At 42.4% G+C, this 27,153-nt stretch overlaps 1 protein-coding gene across 1 annotated transcript in view; it reads left to right on the top strand.

Moving 5' to 3' along the window:
- The window catches only part of SETBP1 (SET binding protein 1), a 252,731-nt gene that overhangs the window by 175,005 nt on the left and 50,573 nt on the right, over window positions 1-27,153 (top strand). Inside the window, exon 3 of the mRNA XM_075327549.1 lies at window positions 14,272-17,701. Within this exon, the coding sequence (XP_075183664.1) occupies window positions 14,272-17,701 (3,430 nt within the window). The remainder of the gene's footprint in view (window positions 1-14,271; window positions 17,702-27,153) is intronic.

The following is a 27,153-nucleotide window of genomic DNA, read 5'->3' as shown; positions in this document are numbered from 1 at the left end:
GTCCCGAAAGAGGGTCAAATGACTGATGATAAACTGAATAGAACTAACTAGAAACTAAATGGCTAAACTCAATGGAAAACAACAACCTCCTGTGGTGCGACAGTAATGGCCTTAATTACAGAAGAAAAGACGGTGATTATAGGATGTTAGCTAAAATCCTTCAGGTCATTCTACCGGTCTCTGGGTTCCAAAGGTAGAAATGTTAAATGACCCCTCTCTGGGACTTCTAGTGTTGATGCAATGAGTGAATCTCCTGCACCATTGTTGAATTTTGTGCTTACTCTGTTTTACCCCCTGCTGCCCAATTAGAACAATGTCCGCCAAACCTGTCGATCTTTGCGGGATCGGCCGACCACAAAATGTATATGGGGAGCTGGTGGTCTAATACTTAAGTCTTGGGGTGAGCAGTAGTAAGAGTGAACCCACTGGACCACAGGGGTACCCCAGCTTACTCTGCTATGGGTGGTGCTTAACTAAGCAATCACCAATGTGAATGCCAGGTGTCACTCCCAGGGCAGTGTCCAGAACTGTTGCAGCTGACCTTCAGAGTAGGGAACGTAGGGAACATACAGGTGCAGCCAGGATGGCCGAGGCAGACAGAATAGCTGGAGTGGACAGGTACGGTGGGCACAACAGGGTCAGACAGGTATGGGAAGGCAGACACAGGTATAGGTAACATGAAAGCAGCATTAAACATGACAACTGCCTAGCAGATAGGAACACTGACTAAGGATATGGTTCCACTTGCGTATGACTCGTGCGAGTCTCATCAGTATCACCCGGCACAGCCGCGCACACTCCAACAGAAGCGGGTCAGTTGCAAGTATTTCTACATGCAGTCATGCCGGGTGATACCGATGTAATACTCGCACGAGTCATACGCAAGTGGAACTGTACCCAAAAGGCGTTGTACAGGCACCTTCCCTAGTGAGAGGATGCCTTAAGTAAGTACTTTGTGCCTTTCATTTATAGGCTGAAAGGCATTTCCGGGAAATTACGTGCCGACCCTTTAAGAGCAGAGCAGGCGTGTGCGCCGTAAGCGCATTCTCGGAGGACCTGTGTGGGACATGCACAGGGCCCAGGAGGAGAAGTGTATATATACGCCCTTGGGATTGCATTGGAGGATGCAGTCCGGCCACGATGTTGAGTGAGTTGGCGTCCCTGCTGGGCAGAGGCAGGGGAAAAGGGACGCCGGCGCTACAGGCGACTTTCCAGTGAAGGCATATTACTAGATGATAGCTTGGCCATGGCCAACTTATTGCTTCATGTAGATTACATTTGGCATGATTATGAAGCACCAAGAGTGACGCGAACAATAGGGGGCCTGTTGAAGTAAAACCCTCAGAATACATTGAGATGTATCCCTCTAAATGAAAAAGGAGCATCTTAAATTCGGTTTGAGCCTCCAGGCGCCTCGTTGCAAATAGTAGTCAGGGAGCAAAATGAGATTTCTGGCGCAAGACGTGCCTTTGACTTTGAGGAGCTGAGGCGTCACCTTTCCACTCTGCCAATTTTGTGGCAACTGGATGACGCGATTTTGAAAATGCCAAGTCACAAAACGTTTGCACAACCTTGAAAAACACTGTGAAAAAGTCACAATTTTTTTCCCATCATATTTCTCTTGAAAAATTGTTTATGAATCAGGGAAAATCTGTTTAACTATAGGAAACTCATAAGTTTCTTAAAAAAAAAAAAAAAAAATACTAATGCAAATGTGCATCCTAGAACATAAAGAATACCGTATACAAGCAGCTACCAAATGGGTATTCTTGGCATATGTCAGGTTTCGCACAGTCTATGGCCAGATGTGTAAATCTTGATTTCACCAAGAGTTTTTGGGCCAGTGATAGAAGTTGGACACGGAGATGGGAATAATTCAAGGTTTTACCAACTAGTACAAAATAGGAACATTAAGCCGAAAACTACCAATAAAGTCTCCATCAGGCTGCTTTCACGCAAGTTTTTTGGCATCAGGCATGATCCGGCGAAAAAACTGATGCGATGGATCCGGCGAAAACTGATCCATCGCATCAATTATTTCCATGCGTTACTTTTGATTTTTTGACTGATCCGTTGTGATACTGAGCATGCTCAGTTAAACAAACCGGATCCGGTTTTTGCTGCATTATGCCGGATCCGGCGTCCATAGACTTTGATTGTAAATCACGCCGCATTGCTCAATACAGTTTTTCGCCAGAAACAAAAAACGCTACAATCAGCGTTCCATCCGGCTGCCGGATCAGCTATTTACGCCGGATCCGACAAAAGCAGGAACACAAGGCCATGCGGCACACTCCGGTGCTAATACAAGTCTATGAGGGAAAGAACGGATCCAGCGGCAACACACGCCGGATCCATTCTTTCCAATTTTTACTGGATTTTGCCTGACTGTGAAAAACGGATGTGAAAACCGCCTTACTGCTTCAAAAATGTAGTACAAAGGGAGGGGGCGTTTTGGGTAGAAATCACAAATCTTTCTCAGGTGCCTCTTTCAGAAGCTGCCCGTGATATTAACCTGTTGGAGAAGTAACCAAGATTGCGCCACACTCTATTTTTCTCCCTTCCTGGAGTATAAAGTTGCTACTTTTAGGAAATACCACTGAAGGCAAATGTAGTGAAAAAACTAACATTATTGAACTTCGTTGCCACTTTAAGATACTTTTTGCCAGTTGTACAGTGCTTTGACAATATTAATGCCCCCATAGACTTTAATTGATGGTTTCATTCAGTTGTCAAAACTCAGTCGTAATGTTCCTAAAGGCAGATAAATAGCATAAACATGTCCTGGCAAAGTCGTCCTAACAAAGCCGCATTCACAAGACTTGTGTAAGAGGGGATTTTCCAAAACCGCACTTGTAAAGGGCACATAGGCTAAACACAGCGGCGCTCCGCTGATTATTAGGAAACAATATTCATATTGTGCAGTGTTATCTCTCGTCGCGGTCACTAGCTGAGAACAGGAAACGCCAGCACAATGCCAGGGAACTTGCTGAAAGCTTAAAGTTTGTGGGATTTCTGCAATTTGGGAGCTACTATACCAGGATGCTTCAAAAATGCATTTTGCGTTGATTGTACACCAACCTTAAGAGTTTTCAAACTTCCGGAAAGTAGACTCTAAAACTTTTGAAATCACCTAAATTAATGAACAGATCTGGTACTATCCCTCACCCCAATCCAGTGACAGATCCCCGCCCCTGCTTGTTTGTTTTGGCTGCACTCAATGGAGCATGTCACCACTGTGACCAATTACACAGCTTGGGTATTGTGACAAGGGTCTCTGAGCTCAGTGATTGTATCAAATCGTGATGCGCGCTGTCGGATCGTCATCATTGGTGTAGTGAAAACACCAGTTCTGAACAGTGGCGAATATCCAGCCTTGGATTACGGAAGGGTAAGTATTTGCTTTGTTATATTAGATATGTTACAACATTTGGGGTTGACTTACCTGGACCCCAAATGCCATTCAGACGCAACCTTCCTGGACCCCAAATGCCATTCAAACTCCACCTTCCTGGACCCCAAATGCCATTTGGCCAAACACTTTCTCTCCCGACTCTCCCAATACAGGATCGCTTGGCTCAACAAAGCACTCCTGTGTTTTCTGCGAGAATGCCCCTGCCACACTCCTTTAGTGGATGGAGAACAAAAGGATCAGTTATTGGATAGCCAACAGATTGGATCCCTCCTTACCCCAATATCATATACTGTATATTTCGAGAGACTCTCATACATATGAGATTCTCAGCCGATCCTGGTTTGACCGGCTTTACACCAATTTGTATGGTCTTCACGTTGACCACATTTTGACTTTCTTGTTACTTTTGAAGTTTACACAACCATTGGCAAAATAAAGAATGTAGGATTGTTTTTTGACCCTTCCAGGGGTCTATACATAGGTTTAGATATCATGCCGTTTAATTACACCCCTGTCATATGTTTTGTGATGGTGGAATATGGGAGGTTGTCATGTAGTGTAGGTTCGTATTTTAGGCGTGGTTCACTGTCCATTCTGTGTATTCCTTGTGTGTACATTGTATTGTCTGTAGGAAATCACCCCCTGTAGTGTTTCTGTCCCTAAGTCTGGGGGAGGGGGGCCACCTAAACACTCTGCTTACCTGAAGAATTGGTCAGTTAGGCTGGGAAAGAGAAAAGTTAAGGATTGATCCTCTGGGGGGGGGGGGAGAAGCTACAGGCAGCACCCCAGAGAGCCACTGAGAAACCCCCATTTGCCTGCAAAAGGACTGTGACTCATCCCCGGGACATTTATGTCATTACTGGACTATTTTACCCTCTCTGTGGTGGATTATTTGATGGTCATTCTGTATTGCATGGAATAAATATGCTTTGAATTGTTCATCCATCTCTCGCTCTGTTGATTGTGTGATAAGGGAGAAGGACGCCATCACATGTTTCTTACTTTATGAGGCAGTGAACTCAATACTGTTGCCATTCCTAACTGGGGTACCTTTGATGCCCCATAAGACACTGGGATGCATTACTTCCACTCCAAACATGTAGGTAATTGTCAAGGGCTAGGACACACTGCGAGTAAAACAGCCCAAGTGGAATGAGATAATAAATTGCATTCCACTCGGAACCATGTTACTCTATGTGGCTGTTCCCATCTGCGATTATTTTCTCAGCCCTAATCGGACCAAGAAAACAGTCCCAGCATGCTGCGGGTGGGGAATCCGATCCGTATTCACTCGCACCCATTCAAGTCTATTGGTGCGAGTGAAACATTGCACCGCACTCGGATGACATTGGAGGGCAGTGCGATAATCGGATTAGCTGATAATGAATGAGATGGGGAGATTAATCCTGTCCTCTCCTCTGCAGCTGTAATCCGATCGCAGGATCGTATCCCAATGGCATGACGCTCAGCTTAGGCTACTTTCACACTTGTGTTGGACGGCTTCCGTAGCATTGCGTTGTGTGACGGATGCAACGGATGCGTTGCATATAATGGCACAACGCAATGCTACGGATCGTACAAAATAACGGAAAGCTTTATTTTTTATTTTTTTTTCTTCTTTACAGTTTACCGGCAGCCGACTATTGTGAACGATCAGCTGATCGCTCTTAATAGCCGGCGGCCGAACGCTCTCACATGCCGGCGGCCGAGCGCTGAGCTGAGCGCTATAACATGCCGGCGGCTGGGCGATCAGCTGTTCACTCTCACATGCCGGCGGCCGAGCGCTCAGATGAGTGCCCTGACATGCCGGCGGCCAAGCGCTCAGATGAGTGCCCTGACATGCCGGCAGCCGAGCGCTCAGCTGAGTGCCCTGACATGCCGGCGGCCGAGCGCTCAGCTGAGTGCCCTGACATGCCGGCGGCCGAGCGCTCAGCTGAGTGCCCTGACATGCCGGCGGCCGAGCGCTCAGCTGAGTGCCCTGACATGCCGGCGGCCGAGCGCTCAGCTGAGTGCCCTGACATGCCGGCGGCCGAGCGCTCAGCTGAGTGCCCTGACATGCCGGCGGCCGAGCGCTCAGCTGAGTGCCCTGACATGCCGGCGGCCGAGCGCTCAGCTGAGTGCCCTGACATGCCGGCGGCCGAGCGCTCAGCTGAGTGCCCTGACATGCCGGCGGCCGAGCGCTCAGCTGAGTGCCCTGACATGCCGGCGGCCGAGCGCTCAGCTGAGTGCCCTGACATGCCGGCGGCCGGGCGATCAGCTGAGCGCTCTCACATGCCGGCAGCCGGGCGATCAGCTGAGCGCTCTCACATGCCGGCGGCTGGGCGATCAGCTGAGCGCTCTCACATGCCGGCGGCCGGGCGCTCAGCTGAACGTTCGGCCACCGAGAAAAAAAATAAAGTTTGTGATGGAAAAAAAAAAAAAAAAAGAGAGCATGCGCAGTGAAAAATAAAGGTTTCCGCTGCTCAAAAAAATGTTACATGCAGCGTTCATTCTGCCCGACGCAGTGTTAAAATAACGACGCTGCGTCATCCAGCGGATGCAACGCTGACAGTTGCGTTACAGTGCATCGTCCATACAAGTCTATGGAGAATAGCGCAGTGCGTTAACGGACTGCGCTATTCTCCATAGTGACGGACTCCACTGAACGCAAGTGTGAAAGTACCCTTACACTCGCAGTACAGCGGGAGCCGAGGGTCATTAGAATATCACATCTGATGCACTCACATCAGATGCCATACGCTCATGTGGCCCTAGCCTAAATATTACCATTTCTTGCCTAATAAAACAGCCAAACCCTGTATTGTATGGATTCATAGCCTACGAGTCTCCAAATGATGGGCAGGTTTTTTCTGTCTACACTATTGCCCGTGATTACTATTGTCTCTGCCAGGAGGTCACGTTTTCTACAAGCGTCTACTTTCCCCGAGGCTTCTTCTGCATCCGTTTCATTTTTATTTTGTTGTTGCGGAATACTGGATGATGTCACATTGATTTCACCTTCAAGCCTGTCATCAGGAAGTAGATAACAGTGGCTATATTGCTTTATCTTCCATCAACTGTTATGAACTGTGAGCCGAGGAGATAAGGAGGACCTAATGCTTTGATGTGATATCAACCCTTACAAACCACAAAACAAACAGATATTTCAGCTGTGAATCTGTGCGGCCTTTGCCATGTGTGAGGCCAAGATAGAGGTTTACGTAGAGTGGAGGATCCTCATCGCCCCATGTGATGAAATCCTCATTCATTCACGGTTATCTCTCTCCTTCCATTCACCCATCTGTTTTTGAGCTCCAGTGGTTACAGAAATGAAATATGGAAATTGTATTTTTTTTTTTTTACTTAAGTATTAAAGAAATCTTGCAAGAGTTCAAAATGGCCGACTTGTAGATTATTACAATTATTCTTACAGTAATTGTGTACACAAACATTTATACACCTTTAGTATTCCCTGTATATTTTAAGCTTTTCAGGGCATATCTTTGCAGTATTCCGAAATTAGTTTCCATATGCCATAGTGGATGTTTTTTTGTTGTTATATTTTCTTTTTTTTTTTTTCTATATTTTTTCCTTTATTTTGTACTAGTGTGATTACATTTTTTTCCCTCTCTATTAAAACAAACTTTGCTGATTGAGTTTTTGTGTACTTTTTTAAAATTATCTCTACTTGGATAGCGCGCAGTAATTAACCCACAGAGGCCTCCGATGATGCACCATTTTTCAACTTTTAGAATGATTAGAATATGAAAATGAAGGGCACAATGGTGCAGATGTTTTAAAATCACAGCAGACAGCAATTAGTGACATGAGAGCCAGCTGCTTATCTCTCCAGATAAAGCCTCTTAATAGGGAATTACACTGGCGAAGCCATTAAGGCAGATGGATCTGCAAATGATTTAAAGAGGGGGCGTCGCAGAATTAGCTTTGATTCGTGAAGAAACATAGGAGATTCTTAGAAAAAAAAGTATATGTATGTATTTGTGCGTGTGATTACATTATTTATATATATATATATATATATATATATATATATATATATATATATATATATATATATTACACCATATCTTTCGCTTTATAAGACGCACCTCCAAATTTGGGGAAGGAAAAGAGTGATTTTTTTTTTTTAATGTTAATTGGGGTCCGTCTTATAATGCCAGTGTCCGTCTAACAAATCATATAGGGTATAAAGTTAGGTCCAGAAATATTTGGACAGTGACACAATTTTCGCGAGTTGGGCTCTGCATGCCACCACATTGGATTTGAAATGAAACCTCTACAACAGAATTCAAGTGCAGATTGTAACGTTTAATTTGAAGGTTTGAACAAAAATATCTGATAGAAATTGTAGGAATTGTACACATTTCTTTACAAACACTCTACATTTTAGGAGGTCACAAGTAATTGGACAAATAAACCAAACCCAAACAAAATATTTTTATTTTCAATATTTTGTTGCGAATCCTTTGGAGGCAATCACTGCCTTAAGTCTGGAACCCATGGACATCACCAAACGCTGGGTTTCCTCCTTCTTAATGCTTTGCCAGTCCTTTACAGCCACAGCCTTCAGGTCTTGCTTGTTTGTGGGTCTTTCCGTCTTAAGTCTGGATTTGAGCAAGTGAAATGCATGCTCAATTGGGTTAAGATCTGGTGATTGACTTGGCCATTGCAGAATGTTCCACTTTTTTGCACTCATGAACTCCTGGGTAGCTTTGGCTGTATGCTTGGGGTCATTGTCCATCTGTACTATGAAGCGCCGTCCGATCAACTTTGCGGCATTTTGCTGAATCTGGGCTGAAAGTATATCCCGGTACACTTCAGAATTCATCCGGCTACTCTTGTCTGCTGTTATGTCATCAATAAACACAAGTGACCCAGTGCCATTGAAAGCCATGCATGCCCATGCCATCACGTTGCCTCCACCATGTTTTACAGAGGATGTGGTGTGCCTTGGATCATGTGCCGTTCCCTTTCTTCTCCAAACTTTTTTCTTCCCATCATTCTGGTACAGGTTGATCTTGGTCTCATCTGTACATAGAATACTTTTCCAGAACTGAGCTGGCTTCATGAGGTGTTTTTCAGCAAATTTAACTGTGGCCTGTCTATTTTTGGAATTGATTAATGGTTTGCATCTAGATGTGAACCCTTTGTATTTACTTTCATGGAGTCTTCTCTTTACTGTTGACTTAGAGACAGATACACCTACTTCACTGAGAGTGTTCTGGACTTCAGTTGATGTTGTGAACGGGTTCTTCTTCACCAAAGAAAGTATGCGGCGATCATCCACCACTGTTGTCATCCGTGGACGCCCAGGCCTTTTTGAGTTCCCAAGCTCACCAGTCAATTCCTATTTTCTCAGAATGTACCCGACTGTTGATTTTGCTACTCCAAGCATGTCTGCTATCTCTCTGATGGATTTTTTCTTTTTTTTCAGCCTCAGGATGTTCTGCTTCACCTCAATTGAGAGTTCCTTAGACCGCATGTTGTCTGGTCACAGCAACAGCTTCCAAATGCAAAACCACACACCTGTAATCAACCCCAGACCTTTTAACTACTTCATTGATTACAGGTTAACGAGGGAGACGCCTTCAGAGTTAATTGCAGCCCTTAGAGTCCCTTGTCCAATTACTTTTGGTCCCTTTAAAAAGAGGAGGCTATGCATTACAGAGCTATGATTCCTAAACCCTTTCTCCGATTTGGATGTGAAAACTCTCATATTGCAGCTGGGAGTGTGCACTTTCAGCCCATATTATATATATAATTGTATTTCTGAACATGTTTTTGTAAACAGCTAAAATAACAAAACTTGTGTCACTGTCCAAATATTTCTGGCCCTGACTGTATGTCCCTCATAGCCTCCCCATCCTAAAATTAGCCCCCTTAATCAGGATATGGCACCCTTATATTGAATATAGCCCCCTTGTGCTGGCACACGTCCCCCCAATGATGCCACATGTCCCCTATTGCTGGCACATGTCTTATATTGATGGCACACGTTCCCTATTTATAACACATACCCTACAGCTGGCACAGGTCTCCTATAGATGGCACACGTCTCCTACAGTTGGCACAGGTCTCCTATGGATGGCACATGTCCCCCTGTGCTGCCCATGGCCCCCTATGGATGGCACACGTCCCCCTGTGTCTGTCCATGGCCCCCTATGGATGGCACACATTCCCCTGTGCTGCCCATGGCCCCCTATGGATGGCACATGTCCCCCTGTGTTTGATATAGTCCCCATGCTGCTGCCCATAATAAAATAAACAACTCTTTACTTACTTTCTCCAGCGCTGTCCTCCCGGTCTCTCCCTCCATGCTGCTGAGCTCCTGCACTTTTTGGTTCTCGGTACCGGTCATGTGATTGGTACAGCAGAGATATATAATCTCTGCGTGCCTGATCACAGTGGCAGCAGGGAGACCGGGGAGACACGCTGGAAGAGGTAAGTAAAGAGTTTTTTTATTTTACTATGGGGAGCAGCATGTGGGCCATATCTAACACAAGGGGATGCATGTGCCATCAAAGGGGGGCGAAAGCACATATACAATGCGCCACTCTCCCAGCCCATCAAAGCGGTGCGGTTTCAGCACCACGGTGATGGACAGCGGCAGTGCATATTCTATGAGCGGGAGCAGGAGATCTCCCTCTGCCTCCTGCAGCCTTCACCAGCCTCCACCCGCCTGCCTCAGCCGCGAGCACCGCTCCAGAGCCGCCCTCACCTCCCCTGGGCCCTGCAGCATATAATCCGTATGTTCAGATTATAAAACGCACCCCCTACTTTCCCCAAAAAAAAAATATATATATATATATTTATTTATTATAGTTATATTGTACACTCATGAGTAAAAGCGTAACAATGCTTTGAACCTTTTACTTTCAGGCTCCATATCTCTCCATCCAGTACAGCTTTGAGCGAGGGATGACCTTCATTTTATAGACCAGCATCTTGACTATCTCATAAATAAATTTGACTTGCAGCTATTTAGCATATGATTAGTTATGCATATTTTTGTCATGTCACTGCATTGTTACTGTTTTGCTCCTAAATATCTCCATTATTAATTTGGAAATCCATCTTTGGCTTTCACCACTACCTGAATTCCTCTAGCCATGCTCTGAGTCAAGCATGTCTCGACCGAAAAGTGATCTCAGGTCTCTTCTTCACGTTCTCAATGTTGAGGCATACTGGTTGGCTCACTTGGAGATGTATACAGCTGTTTCTCCAACTCGACTCACAAGTGTTTGATTTGGGTTGAGGTCTGGGGATTTTGAGAGCCAATCCAGCATCTCTACTTCATTCACCATTTCTTTGTCAATCTTGAAATATGTTTTAAATTGTTGTCCTGCTGGAACACTAGGTTGTCCTTTTCATACCCATAGTTCTCGAGTGTACGAATTAACTCATCTTGTACAATACTCGCATATAGCTCAGCATTGAGATCACCATCGACCATGGGCAAGTATACATTACATTTAACTATAAAACAGCGTCATATCATCAGGCTTCCTCCAACAAACGACAGTTTATTCAATATCTCAACCTGTTGGACCCTTTTTCCCTTTGTTTCTTCCAGACCCACTTGCACCCATCAGAGTCTAGTCTATTGACCTTCGTTAATCACTCCAAATCACCCATTTCCAGTCTTCTACGATTCACTTTTCATACTTTTTTTTTTGCAAATTAAAGCTGATATTGACGTCGAAGCTTCTTCACCTTTTATCAGGCCACCATACCACACTTGTCACTTGTGTCGCACGGTGCTTGCATGGATGTCTGTGATCTCACTATTATGAAGCCTATGAGCCGCCTCCACTGCTGTGTCTTGCAACAGAGGTGATTGACTTTGTGATGAGACGACTTATTGACTTTATTTTTGATGTTTTGCCTGGACATCCACCCCTTGGCTTTTCAATGTCTGGACGGATTTTATTTTGTATTGTTCCGATTTTCAAGTCACTCATGTAATGCAGTTTGACAATTTTCTTGGCCGAGAGACAACTATTGATGAGTTGGATGATGCTCTTTCTCTTTTTTTGGGAGATCTTCTTTATGGCTGCTCGTTGATTCAAACCAGTGACCTTTCAGTTGGGTATTAACCTAATAACATACGGAGTTATTAGGCAATGTGAGAACAGGTTGTAATTAGTAGTATACAGGAAGGAAAAGGTTTTTCCACCACCAGAAGCAAAACAGTAACAATGCAGTGACATGACAAGAATCTGGCTAACTAATCATATGATAAATAGTTGCAAGTCAAACTTATGTATTACGTAGCCAAGATGATTGTCTATAAAATGAAGGTCGTCTCACACTCAAAGCTGTAGTGGTTGATGATATACGGAGCCTGAAAGTCAAAAGTTCAAAACATTGGTAACCCCTTGCTCGTGCGTGTGTGTAACCTATTTATATATAATATAATTGTGTGTGCATATATATATATATATATGTGTGTAATATATATATATATAATGTGTATGTATCTATATATAATGTATGTGCGTGGGTTGTCCAGGTTTTTGAAGAAATTACACAGTCACTCTGACTGCCGAGTTTTGTACCCTTACAATGCACACTTTCAGGGATTCTCATGTACACAATGCACGCTTTCGTGATTCTCAGGGTCTGGCAATGAGAGCAGGTGGTCACATGCAGACTAGACTTCCTTAATCTCACTCATTTGACTTGCATCGAGTCAGGTGCATATGTCTAGTCAGAATGTAACTGGAAGATTGCAAATCTTATACTTGTGGCCACGTGATGGCCCGCTCTTATCTTATATACGAAAGGTCACACACAGCCAGTCACAACCACAATTTGAGGACGTGACTTACCACAGTTTTCGTATGTCTATCTTAACCTCGCCTAAGGCAGTTCTTGAGAATGTATTGCTAGTTTCCATGCACATAATTAAATGCAATCTATTTTAGTTGGGATTTCAAAGTTACATTTTGGTTTACCCTTAATTAAGTTCAGGTTTCCTATATATGATTAGAGTAGAACGTTAAAACTTTTACGAGGTCGTATGGTTACGGGACACGATGCACCCAAGTCTCAATTGAGGAAGATTTTTTTCCGAGATTATAAATCTGTAGCTACTTTGCCTTTCCCCGGCTCCATAACTTGAGTAAATTAACTGATCCGCCAAATGACTTTTAGGTTTTATGAGTGCAAAATATAAAGACGTATTAAATTCTGTGTTAGCGGCGTCCTAGAGATTAATTGCAGCAGTATATAATAGGTTAAATCTGTGTGATTAATACTTATCTTCCTTAATTAGACAGCAATAATTACTTTTCAATGGTGCCTATAAATCTGTAAGGGGACTTAGAACTGAGAAGAACTTGGTCATGTCTCGGGTGGCATGTATTACGAGCGAGAAGCCTGTGACCTGCTGGGATTTTTAACTCTCGTAATCTGTTATCGAGTGCTAAATATGACAGGGTTTCCTTCAGAAAATTTAAGTAGGCTCTGAAATTAAAATACCGACCGGCCTGATTGTAGGGTTGAAGCCCTAGCTTCAGGTATTTGAGAGTGTACTGAACACTACTGTCTTGTTCTTGTCCCACTGTGCATTAAGTTTTTGTTTTTTTTTATATATATATATATATATATATATATATATATATATATATATATATATATGAGTAATTTCTAGCTACAAAAATTATTCTATGATTCTCCTAGGGTCAAGACTGGACAAGTTAGCCCCCTGACTTCCTAGTTAACGCTCTTTTTAATCAACTTTTATGAGAATTGTGCCCTATCTTTATTTTTTGTCCTGGACATGTATGCATAAATTAACAACTTTTGGTGTTACGGTTCCATTGGTCCTTTGGGCATGTTCCAGCAACATCTGATCCGTGTTGACCATGTCGGGTTGTGCAGGAACATACCCCTTTAAGGAGGAAAATGGTAACCTCTAATTATTAATTTATGCATATATTTCCATGTGGAATAGCTCGGTTAAAGAACATTTCAAACTTTAGCTAAAAGGTACTCCAGATTTCTTTGTTCATAGGGGAACACAATAATATAAACTTGTCAGAAGGTTTGACGGGACTTTTTGAGAAAAATTAAACTTTTTCCACTTTTAGGCCAATTTCTGGTTTGACAGACAATATGGCTGCCTTTAAAGGGGTATGCTAATCTCCAGGATCCTATTCCAATTTTTAGTAGTCCTAATAATAGCAAATACTTCCAATTATAAATTAAGTATAGTTCTCCTGATATCTGCTTGTCTCTTGCCTAATGTGCAGGGCATTGCAGCTTGGTTACAAACACTCATAATGACAAAATGTATAATTAGTGGAGGAAGGTTAACTAGATGGACGTAGGTCTTTTTTCAACCTGTGTAAGTATATATTGACAGTTAGTTGCTAGTTAGCTGCTTGTGGTCATAACCATGCATACCTTAGCTGCAATGCCCTGCACACAAGGTAGGAGACATAGCTAATTAGGAGAACTATACTACATTTCTAACTGGAGGTATTTGCTAATACTATTATTATGATTACACCTTCTACATATTGCGATAGGCTCTTGGAGATGGGAATAACCCTTTAAAGTTCATACTAGATTGGTTGCCGGCTTGAAGGATCATATTAGCTCCTGTAAGAACTACCAGCCATATCGTTCTTCACCCGGCTTTCTAAGAATTTTTTGTTATGTGTTTTTCATAGCTAAATAGTTTTGTAACTATCATAAAAATAACTGATGATTTTGAATTAAGGCCACCGATAAGATATATAGTAATAAATGATGTTCTACTGCTTCTAAAGAACTGTGTTCTAACTTTCTTACTGTTGTGCAGAAGGAATAATGTGCTTCTCTTCTTCTTTTCCCTTTTTTTCTTGTAGGTGCATGAGAAGTTTCCGAAACATTCAGGCACTCACTACAACTCCAGCGTTCCTCCAGACATCACCACTAACACCTTAAAACCAAAGCACCAGCAGAAAAGTAACCAGAATAATCTTGACTGGTCACCAAAATCTGACTCCGTCCCTTCAACACAGAGCGGATTTGTGAATGCAGAACCTGGCAAAAAAGATTCGCCCATTGTCACTAAGAGTCCAAAGCCAGAAATGGCTCCTCCGTTTCTCAAATCTCAGTCTAAAAAATCCAGCATTGGGAGTTCTTGGAGAGAAAACTCTGCTTCCAAGGAAGGTACTGCTAGCAGTTCGGCTTCAACACCAAATGGTGGCAGCAGCAATGTTCCAACAGCTTCTAACAATGAGAGTAATGAGCTTTCGAAATTAGAGGACCAAAAAGGGGGTGCATCTGAACCACCAGAACAACCACCTGGTAATGCAAAAAAGAAATCTGGCAAAAAAGAGTCAAGTCAACCCACACAGGTGCAAGAGACAGAGCGGGTAAAAAGTAGTCCAAAAGCTCCAGAACCCAAAAGTCATGACAATGTGGAAAATAAGAAGGATACTGAGAATGTTCAGGCTACCCAACAGAAGCAAGAATTGGCTTCTGTACTGAATAATGTGAGTGATTCAAGCCACACGCGTATCATGCTTCCAGTGAAATCAACACCAGTGGATCTACCAATTAATAAACGCAAGAAAAGAACTTCTTTGAAGCCAGCCATAGACAAAAAGTCCACTGATTCAGGCCAGCCTTCGGGGCGCTTGGTGATTAATGAAATGATCAATCAGAACACTTCACAAGCCCAAGTTAATAAAAAGGAAAGCAAAGTAGTCAAGCAAAGTAGAGTCACTGCCCATGAACCGTCATCCAAATTACCAGAAATAAATGAAAACATAAGAAAAACTTTTGTGAACAGCTTGACCCGTCTACAAAAATCTTCTACTCCACCTGTTTCTAAAGCCATTCCTGAGAACGTTCGGTCTAAAGCGTCAGATATACAACATCCTAAGTTTGCGGCGAAGAAAAGATGGACCAGTAGCAAACCTAAGATTAAAACTCCTCATGAAAATGCTGCTTCTCAAGCTGAAAAAATTGTAGTTGATCCTCCCTCTGCTTACCCAATAACCCCCTCAAGCCCTCTATACACTAATACGGATAGCCTTACAGTGATTACACCAGTGAAGAAGAAGAGGGGTAGACCAAAGAAACAACCGTTACTTACTGTGGAGACAATACATGAAGGAACATCGACTAGTCCAGTAAGTCCCATTAATCGTGAATTTCCCGGTATGAAGAAGAGAAAGGGGCGACATAGTCTTGCCGATCTGGTCCACTTGACACCTTCAACGGAAAAATCTATTGGCGAGTTAGAATTTCACAAAAAAGTTGGAAAACTTGGAATGTTGGATAAAAAGACAATAAGAACCATCAATAAAATGAAAACCCTTAAAAGAAAGAATATCTTAAACCAAATTTTGTCTTGCTCAAATAGCATGGCCTTGAAATCAAAATCTCAGCCACAGACAAACGCAATAGCAAGTGTAACCACAACGCTTGATGCTAGATTAGGCAAACAGATTAACGTCAGCAAGAGAGGAACCATTTATATAGGCAAGAAAAGGGGAAGGAAGCCAAGAGCAGAGCAAGTTCCCCAACCAGTCGAACGTAGAACAGCCATTAAACAAATCAGGCCTGTTTCTAGCCAGCCCGAAAACCCAACAGTGCCTTCTAATTTGCAGTCATTTGTGGCATCTTCACCAGCAGCTATTCACAGTTTTGCAGCTCAGTTTTTAGGTTCTAATGGAAACCTTAGTCCTGCCAGCACTGATACAATATTTTCAGATTTAAAAACTATGCCAAATCTTCAACCAATCAGTGCTCTTCCAACTAAAACCCCAAAAGGAATACACGGAAGTTCTTGGAAGTTGTCTCCACCAAGATTAATGGCTCACTCGCCTTCCCATCTGTGTGAGATCAGTTCCTTAAAAGAAGTTACATTGTCACCAGTGAGCGAGTCTCACAGTGAAGAAACCATCCCTAGTGACAGTGGAATTGGGACAGACAACAACAGCACTTCTGATCAAGCCGAGAAGAGCTCGGAGTCTCGTAGAAGGTACTCCTTTGATTTTTGTTCTCTGGACAATCCAGAGGTTCCGTCATCTGAAACCAGCACAAAGAGCAAGCATGGTCACCGGCAAAAACATCTCATTGTCGATAACTTCCTCACCCATGATAGTGTTAAAAAGCCAAAGCACAAGAGAAAGAGAAAAGGGTTGCCGAATAGGGACAATCTTCAATTTCTTGCAGATCTTGAAGACCTCATAAACAAGTTTCAAGTCTTCAGAATTTCTCACAGAAATTATACGTTCTACCATGAAAACCCTTATCCAAGTATCTTCAGGATTAATTTTGATCACTATTACCCAGTGCCATATATCCAGTATGACCCATTGCTCTACCTTCGCCGGACCTCTGACTTGAAATCAAAGAAAAAGCGTGGTAGACCTGCCAAAACCAATGACACCATGACAAAGGTGCCTTTTTTGCAAGGGTTTGGATACCCTATTCCCAGTGGAAGTTACTATGCACCATATGGAATGCCTTACACATCAATGCCTATGATGAACCTTGGTTATTATGGTCAGTATCCAGCTCCTTTGTATCTGTCTCACACACTTGGGGCAACTTCTCCATTTATGAGGCCCTCCGTTCCACCACCACAGTTTCATACATCATCTCATATGAAGATGTCTGCTGTCGCCAAGCATAAAACAAAACATGGAGTTCACCTGCCGACATCAGTAGGCATGGGCTTGGGTGACATGACTCCTTCCAAAACTGGAGCAGTTGGACTTTCAAGCAGCCGACTTCACAAACGGAAACACAAACATAAGCACAAGCATAAGGATGATCGTATCCTTGGAGGACACAGTGATTTCAGTGGTCTCTTTTCAAGCAAGTCCACAAGCTTTTCAAGCCATGTGGCAAATGAGAAGCTTAGCTCCTCAACTAAGGACCTTTTCGCAGTGAGTGAAAAAAGCAAACACAAGGAGAGGCCGAAGCACCAGCATAGTGAAACTGGACAAAGAGGTCCAAAGAGTTCTTTCGAGGTGGACACGCTTTCTTCTTTGTCTCTTTCAGATGGGCAGCACTTGACTCAATCTAAAGACAAGAGTGACTTAATCAATGAGTCTGATAACTGTTTGAAACGATATTCTGGAAATGACTGCAATGGCAGATCAGACTCTACGGACCTGTTTCTAGAAATGAGCTCATCCAGTGATAAGCGAGATGGAGACTTGAATGGCAATAAAAGGAGGACATTTGAAGGTTTTGGGTCCTATAGAGAGAAAGACATTCAGTCATTTCGAATGAACAAGAAGGACAGGAGTGTGTTTGATCACTCGGGATCAGGTAAGACATTTTATATTACTGGTAAATTTTACTATGCTATTCATTTTAAGTGAAAATTCATCAACTTGGTCCATTTGTAGACCTTTTCAGTCATAAGTTAAAAAGACATTATTGGTAATATTCAGACTGTGTGGTGTGCCCGATGCAGGTATGCCCGATGTATTACACAGATAGTTAAAGAAGGGTCTCACTAGGTTATATATCCTCCACTCCACTTTTCGAAAATTAAAAAATGTCTACTTTTTTTTTTCTCTTCTTCCACAAATTGTGTGTAGACTTTTCTGTTGTACTTTATTCTTGTTTTGCAACTCCTTCTTCATTATTCAAATGGGTTTGAGCTTCAACACATGGTCAATGGACAAGAATGGCCTTAATTCTGGAAAAAAAAAGCTGGCCTTTTTGTTTGATCTTTGATAAGCCCCTTAAAATGTGTTGCTGGATAAAAACTTCACATTTTTAAAGGAAACATGTCACCAGACTTGGCCCCCATAAGCTGCAGCCACCACCACTGAACCCTTATATACAGTATTCCAGAATACTGTATATAAGAACCTAGGCCGCACTGTATAATTTAAAAAACACCTTTATAATACTCACCTAGGGGAGGCGGTCCAGACGATTTAAATAAGGAAAAAGGAGTTGGCAAGATAAGAATCACAAAGTACCACAGAACAACGCTACTCTGCTGCTTCCAGCCTTCACCAGGTATGTGACATACTTGATGAAGCTGGATGCAGGCGAAACGCATTCTAATGTTATAAAACGATATCCTAAGGTGCTTGTCTTGTAGAGCAGAGGTTCCCAACTCCAGTCCTCAAGGCACACCAACAGTGCATGTTTTCAGGATTTCCTTAGTATTGCACAGGTGATAATTTAATCACCTGCAAAGGTGCTGAATCCAACACCCATGCAATGCTAAAGAAATCCTGAAAACATGCACTGTTGGTGTGCCTTGAGGACTGGAGTTGGGAACCTCTGTTCTAGAGAACAAGACCACCTAGTCACATCGGCTTTGCTCTTAAACTGTCTAGCTTGTTGGTACCTCTGCTGGCTTGATTGGTGCCCCAGTCCAGGTATGGTTTCTTAAGCCACCTCCAGTCATAGCACACCTTTGCCTTTTTATTTTATTTAAACACATCAAATATTTTTGACTTCCTTACGTGGAATTTGTTGGAAAAGAAAAATCTTCAATTTTGATTTTTGCAATATCCAGATTGATGGCAGTTCAGGGGCCCAAATTCTGACAACTAGGTATCCTAACGAACTCAAACATGGTTCTACCATGTGACCATTTTTTGGGGTGACAAGAATAGTGTCAAAGACTGGCCTCCAAAATATTAGAAAAGGTAATGAAAATAGAGCGATAATACTGCATTAATGTAGAAACTGGGGCCATTACTATCTGTATCCCAATCATTTACAGGGCTAAATGGAGAGCCAGTACTGCTCACCTACATCAAGGGTGGGACTTAAATTTACTGAGGGTTCACATGAGACCGTGACAGAGGGCCGAACCAATAGGCTAAAATTCATTTTGCTCAATAATTAATATTAATTACATTTATAATTATCTTACATTAATATTATCACTAGGTATGAGTAGACCCATGGAAGTTCAGGTTTGCTGGGTTTGGACGAACTTTAAAGTTCAGTTCGGGAACTGGACTTGACCCCAAACCCCATGCAAGTTAATGAGGACCCGAAAGTCTGTGCTGTAAAATGGTTGTAGTAAGGGCCAGGGGACTACAAAATCAAGCAAAATGGGGACAATTGCCCTGCAAACATGTGGATATTCAATACGTGAGCTTCCCCCCCTATTTTTGATAACCAGTGCAGGTAATGAAAACAGCTGTGGGCTGCAACCCTGAACTGTCTGCCTTACCCTGGCTGGTTATCAAAAAAAGAGGGGATCCACTCTGATTTTTTTTTATTATTATTTAAATAAATGATTAAAAAAAAACGGCAAGGGGTCCTTGCTATTTTTGATAACCAGCCAAGGTAAAGCAGAGAGATGGGGGCTGGAATTATCCGGGTGAAAAGGTCTATGGTAATTGGGCCACTCCAAGTCAGAAAAGAGCAGGCCACAGCCACCCCAGTATTGTCATGTCACATTAGATACTCAAATTCTAGTGCTTTACACGGCTCTTCCTGATTGCCTTGGTGTGGTGGCAATCAGGGTAATACTTCTGGGGTTGATGACAGCTGTGAATTAACAGCTGGCATCAAGCCAAGGGGTTAGTAATGGATAGGCATCTATCAGACACCACTATTACTAACCTGGTGAGTAAAGGGTTGAAAAAGACATAGGGGAAAATATTTGAATAAAGTCTCCTCCACACACCCTTGTTCACCAATTTATTGCTTAAAAAAAATATCCTGGATGATCTGACTTAAGCCAAAGAGTAATGTCTCATGATGTCCACCGATTTCTATGGAGCATCGTTCTGAGAACTTTCTCAGAACAACGCTCCTTACCTAACTGCTGGTCAGTAGCAGGCCCAGAATTTCTCACGAGCAAGTGAGAAATTCTGTACACACCACTGACCAGCAGTGACCATTGTAGCCTCTTTCTGAGAACTTTGTCAGAACGAAGCTCCATAGGAATCGATGGCCGTCATGGGATATTCCTCTTTGGATTACATTAGAGCTTCCAGGATTTTTTTAAGCTATTTTTGGTAAATGAGGGCGTGTGGGGCAGACTTTATTCAAATAATAATTTTTTTCTATGTATTTGTGTTTTGTTTGTTTTTTTAACTCTTTACTTGCCAGGTTAGTAATGGAGGTGACTTATAGACTGTTATGATAGATCCATTATTAACCCCTGGGGTTGATGTCAACTGTCAAGTCACAGCTTTCATCAACCCCACAAGTATTACAGAGCTTGCCATCTCATGAGAGCAATCGGGAAGAGCCAAGTAAAGAGCAGAAGTGGCGCATTTAATGGATGCGCCATTTCTGTGGTGGCTGCAGGCTGCTATTTTTAGGCCCTTCATCCAGCTGTCTACTTTACCTTGGCTGGTTATGGAAAAAAGGTGCATCACCACGCCGTATTTGATTGGCAGGACTGCAATGTTTTCAACAAACTATTAACAAATAGCAAATGAAATCGGACACTGACTTTTAAAAAAAAAAATAAAAAATCCGTGTTTGGGTGTCTGGAGCTTGGATTCAATGTCAGGTACGAATCCAAGCTTTACTGTTTGGGTTTGCTCATCCCTAATTATCACTTAACATTGAGTAGAATTAAGCATGCTGACATCACCCTATATACTGTATCAGCCTGCACACAGCCCCTGTATAAAGTATGAGCCCCCACACAGGCTAATACACACAATATGAGCTCTCATAGCCCATCTATATACAGTATGGGACCACCACATTGCACCCTATAAAGTATTAGCCTACTATATTCCGTATGAGCCCCATATGGCCTCATGTGTACAGTAGGTGCTCCCTCATAGCCCCCTTTATGCAGTTTGAGCCCCCACATAATCCCCTATATACAGTATAAGGTCCTATATACAGTAGGAGCCCTCACATAACCCCCTGTATACATTGTGAGCCCTCGCATAACCCCCCAGTATACAATGTGAGCCTCACATAAGCACCTGTATACAGTGTGAGCCCTCACAGAACCCCCTGTATACAGTGTGAGCCCTCACATAACCCCCTGTATACAGTGTGAGCCCCCACATAGTCCCTTGTATACAGTTTGAGCCCCCACATAGCCCCCATACACAAATGAATAAAACACCACATGCTCACCTTGCTTCTGTTTCCCCGGTGTTTTGCCCCTTTTTCCAATGCACTGACAGATGTGATATCTTTACAGTGCGTCTGCTGTATAGAGATACAGCAGACGCACTGTAAAGATATCACATCTGTCTCACACATGGATTGGTGGGAGAAGCAACCGGTTGCTCCTTCAATCATCAATGTATTCACCGCTGTCTGCTATCTGAGAATGCAGATAGCGGTAAAAACAGGAAGCAGGTGGCGGCAGTCAATGGGCACCCTCGCGAAGGCATGGTGCGACCTTTGGGTCACTGTTTTCAGCCCTTTGGGTCTCTCGGTCTATGGGATAGACTTTGTCAAGCTCTGGTCTCCATTGTCCACAATAAGCAATAGGAAAGCGCCCTCACGAAGGCATGGTGCGACCTTTGGGTCACTGTTTTCAGCCCTTTTGGGTCTCTCGGTCTACACGATAGACTTTGTCCAGCTCTGCTCTACATTATCCACAATAAGAGATAGGAAAGCAGTACTATCTGTGCCTATATCATTCTACTGGTTCCCACTAGCCGGGTCATCACTACATTACTCCACTCTTTATCCCGGATGGTGATCACCACTATGGCTGTGCAATGACCCAAGAGATTGCTTAGATGAGTAGAAGTAGGCTGTAACATTTCAGAAAACGCACATCATTAAGTAAAGATCCCCGCTAATGTACGGTTCCTTGGTATGGGATAGTTAAAATAATGTATACATTTTCTGTTAGGGCATAATTATATTTTAGTATAATTAAAGTGAGGGCCATGTTTAATTTAAGTCGTTTAATGTTTTCGGGAAAAAAGTGAGCTCAATTAAAATGTTCATTGGTTTTCTGATTGCAACTTGTGTGATGGCTCTTTGTGAAGATATTACTCTGCTTCTATTGGAAAAAAATGTTCTCTTAATTAAAAACTACAGTGAAAATGAAACTCTAATTAAATGGACTTTGGTGTTCGACAATGAACTGGGGACTTGAATAATGTTCTGCTGCCCATGTTCTTGGATTGAAGCGGCGGAAAGCGGAAGGAATTTGCAATTTGTATTCTTTATATTAAGTCCAATATATTTTAAATGGGAAATTCTCTCCTCCCCCAAAACGAAATATGCAGTTCATTAAGACATGATAAAATAATGCCGTAAATCCGAGTTCTATGATGTCCAACCTATTACGTTTTATATTGTGGGTTCACGCATTTTATAGGTTGGAATTGCTTTTTATGGAACACATTATAGGAACTACACTTTAGTAGTGGGAGTGTGATGATAAGTTTATGGGACACCGATATGTGCATTCTGTCATCTACCCTGCCTACCACGCTCGTTTCTGCTCAACCCGTACTATTTGCTTTTTACCTCAGTTGCATTATTCACGCTTTATAATAAAGCATAGATTTCTAAATTGGGCAAGGCCATAGAAAGAATAAGGCTGCATTAACTCTAGCCAACCTGCGGCCATCAAATGACTGCCAATCGGCGTTATGGAAGGTAATCAGCAGGTGTTTAGACAGGCTGACCATGTTTCCATGCCCACAGACTGATCACTACTCAAAAACAATCCATTCTCAATCACTATAACCCCTCCAATTAAAAATAACAGCTCCACTCTCCGGTGAAGGTGCTGTTCCAGAAATGTTGGCACCTGCTTTCCCGAAGTTCACGTAACAACGTCACGTGAGCCCTACAGCCAGTCAGAGGCCACATTCCTCTCAGATGTAATTGACACTTGGTAGAAGTCAGAGAGCTGCAGCATGCTCTCACTTCAACTGGAACTGAGAGGTAATTGGCTGCAGGGCTTGCATGACATAACGTTACATAAGCCCCAGGAGAGAGGTGCCAACGTTCCTGGAACAGTGCCTTTACTTCTCAACCAGTCATTATAAGTTGACTACTTCCGCTGCTGGCCATCATTTAGGCAACAGGTGTGGAGTTGAGGTTGGAAGCCAAGGTATCCTTGTACCACATACCTTACAGGCATATAAATAGTGAGGTACTTTCCTTGTTTTATCTGCTCACTTACAGATGCCCTTTTTTATATTCATCTCTCTGGATACTTGGAGCAAATGGGGTATTTGTTAACCTCATTCTTGTGAATAGTTGAATTCTTGGTCCGTAGTCCAACATCAGCCTAATATGGAGATATGGATAGTTGTTTTTTGCATGTATTGTTAAAAACCCCTCCAAACCTCAGCACGTCCTACAAATTGTGTATGAGATTCTTTTCAATGGTTTAAAATCAAGGTTTTGAAAAAAGTATTAGTTCTCCTTTTGTGGTCATTAGGGATCTTTACAATTTCCGATTAGTTTGAGGTGGTGATTGGCTTGTCTATATAATGGAGGATAAGTGGGTACTGTAAGCCAATACACTCTAACATTTGTACAGGTAGCCAATCCTAAAACTTGAATTAGGCAAAAATGTTCATCTATTGATACTTTCTGAGGGAAAAAAAAAGAACAAAAGTAGACGCTGCTAGAAGCTCAGATCTCAACAAAGTAGTTACGCAATTTATTTTTGCTTCCTGTTTTTCACATTGACGCCAACCTCAGAAACCTCAGTCTTCTCATTCCCGAACCACAAACATACATTAACTAGTAGATGAGACTGCCTTGAATGTCTGTCTTCATAATCCTAGAAATACTACCCTTGGTGAAACTGCGCTTGACGTTTCCGGTCTATAATCTTTATTCCGGGCTGTCTTCTGTGTTAATATAGCAACTCTCTGCTATAAATCTGCTGTAAGAAGAATAGTCGTTAATTGAGATTTTTCCAAAGGAAAATTGTTTCACCAGCTGCTCAGGTTAGGATTTAATTTCTATAACTCAATAGTTTCTAAAATAGTTGCTCAGAAAATGAGTCCATAGATTTTTATTTCAGGTTAGTATATCATTCGGGAGGATGGTTGGTTATAACCCTTTGAAAAAATCTTAATCTTTTGACATTTACTCCAGTAATCTCAGGTGTACCGGCTTCTTCAATAGTCACAATGCTTAGTCAATGGAAATGGTAACCGGAGGTCAATCGGTGGTCAAGCCGTTACCTCTACATACACTCTAAAGTCAACAGAACTCCAATAGATTGATTGGATTGTCATTTGGCTTTCATTGTCATCATTTTTTATGGCCAATATGAAGAAACTTTGTTATATACAACTCAATAGGTTGGAGTTACCAGTACTTTTCTTTTTGGACATTTTTCAATTCCCTAGGGAAATAGTTTGTAGTTATGAGGTTGTCTTGCCCCTATAATGATGAATACAGAGATTAGGCATTTGTTTCAAAGCTTGATTATACATGATGGTAGAAGATCTGTTAATCTGGCCACCAAAGCTTGATAAATCATGGTAGAAGATCTGTTAATCTGGCCACCAAAGCTTGATTTTACATGATTTTAGAAGATTTATTATTCTGGCCACCAAAGCTTGATTATAAATAATGGTAGAAAGAACATCGGTTAATCTGGCCACCAAAGCTTGATTATAAATGATGGTAGAAGATCTATTAATCTGGCCACCAAAGCTGGCTCATAAGTGATGGTAGAAGATGTATTAATATGGCCACCAAAGCTTGATTATAAATGATGGTAGAAGATCGATTAATCTGGCCACCAAAGCTTGATTATACATGATGGTAGAAGATCTGTTAATCTGGCCACCAACCAGTCCTACGTGGGGAAACTATAAAGCCTCCATTCACATTTGTAAAAATAGAAGAAGATTCCAGCTCCATAAAGAATCAACGTTTTATTGGAAAGGTTTTTTGTTTGTTTTTTTAAAAAAAAAATTGGATTCCATGGCACAATTGTTTGGCAACACGTTTCAAACTCATGCAGCAGTCTTTAGCTGAGCTCCGATAAATAGTGCCAGAGTGCATTCGAAACTCATTGACAATCAATTTTGACATGACATCAATTTTTTTTCTTTTTCCAATTAAACTTTAAATTTCTATGGAGCTGGAATCTTCTATTTTTACTAATGTGAATGGAGGCTTTATATTTTCCTCACGTAGGACTGGTTGGTGGCCAGATTAAAAGATGTTCTTTCTACCATGGTTTAGGCATTTGCTCCAAGGCTTGATTATAATTTCCGTATCCATCATTATAGGCGCAAGATAACCTTATAACTACAAACAATTTCCCTAGGGAATTGAAAAATATCCAAAAAGAAAAGTACTGGTGACTCCAACCTATTAAGTTTCCATATCTTCTTCTATTTTTAATTTGTATTATACGTCTGCGCCTAATGGTTTTCCCCACATGCCTTGAGCCATACTGGTGAGCAGGTTTCATTTTTTTATATTGGTCTATACTCATTAGACAAATGGTGGCTGTACCCATTGATATGGACAGATGTAGCTGGCAGACATGGGATGGATACATGGATCTGTTAAAGGGGCAGTCGGAGGCCTCGTTAGTCATGACGGAGACAGCTGTTTGGCTGTAGCGCAACCCGGTGTTCTTCCTCGGCCACTTTAGTGCAATACAGTAATAAGCTTACTTTTTTTTTCTTCATGCGTCACAAGCACTGACACGGTCACGGGTTCTTTCAACCAAATTTCTTGTCAACTTCAAAAACAGTTTTTTATCTCACATGAGGTGGACACATTCTTGTTCCCTGATTGGGTTACCATCAGCAACCAATAAGTTGTACGTTTTAGTGGCCAACCACTTCCCTGGTACGCTGGCTCTCATTGGGGTCCCTAAGCTCCTCATCCTCTTTTTCAGCTTCATTGTTCACGGCAGCATCAAGAGTTTTCACGGTCAGTCAGGACCTACTCTTCTTTCAAGAGCCCACTGACCTTCCACTGATTGCGGCAATCTGTTAGGTATCTGCCAGCGAAGGGCCACCACCCGGGCTGCACTGATTCGATTCAGAAATGTCATGCCAAATTAAAATTATTGGGGTTTTCCTCCACCACGCCTCTCACAGATGCAATCTGCTCCTCTCCCTCAGGGACTCTCCTCCCTCTGACTTCTTAAACGTTATTTTTCAAACTAATCCCCTCCCCTTCACTAACTTCCTCTAGTCTGGGAAAACGAGGGAAGCCGCTTACACATTGTGGCCACCTAGTGGGGGTATGAACACATTACACCATAACATGAACTTCAAACATTACATTTTATACACAGTGGATTTGCAGATCTGGGGCGGCCAAGCTCTACACCCCCTTACAGATCCACCAGAACTGTTTTTTTTCCCCCCCACAGTAAAAGTATTGCCAAATGTGTCTGGTGGTGGCTCTCTATATAGAGAACATAGAAGCGCTCGCTATACCAAGCTTTCCTGGGTATGGAAGAACCGACAAATATTACTACAGGCTCAACTGTTGGCCAAAGTATCGTTCGTCCAACAGTCATCTCACTCAAGTCTCCAGCTGGCTACTGATTTTGGCAGATGAGTTGAACCCTCTGGGAAATACTGATCTCAATGAACACATCCAGAAGGCAGCCTAACTCCAGTCCGCATGCCTCATCCCACTCAACAGATCATGTTCTAAGGATTTCTTCAGTTTTGCAGAAGTGTGAGAATCTGTGACCATTTCTGATGTCTTGACAATATCATATCACCTGTGAAATACTAAGTAAATCATGAAAATATGATGTGTTGGGGAAGCCTACAACGTACAATAACCCTCAGTCCAGTACACCACTGCTCAACCATCTCTGTCCTCACCTATTGTACCCTCAC

Source organism: Anomaloglossus baeobatrachus, chromosome 1 (genome assembly GCF_048569485.1).
Source record: "Anomaloglossus baeobatrachus isolate aAnoBae1 chromosome 1, aAnoBae1.hap1, whole genome shotgun sequence".
Taxonomy (NCBI): Eukaryota; Metazoa; Chordata; class Amphibia; order Anura; family Aromobatidae; genus Anomaloglossus; species Anomaloglossus baeobatrachus.
Note: the sequence above shows the minus strand (reverse complement) of the source record. Positions and strands in the feature narration are given on the sequence as shown.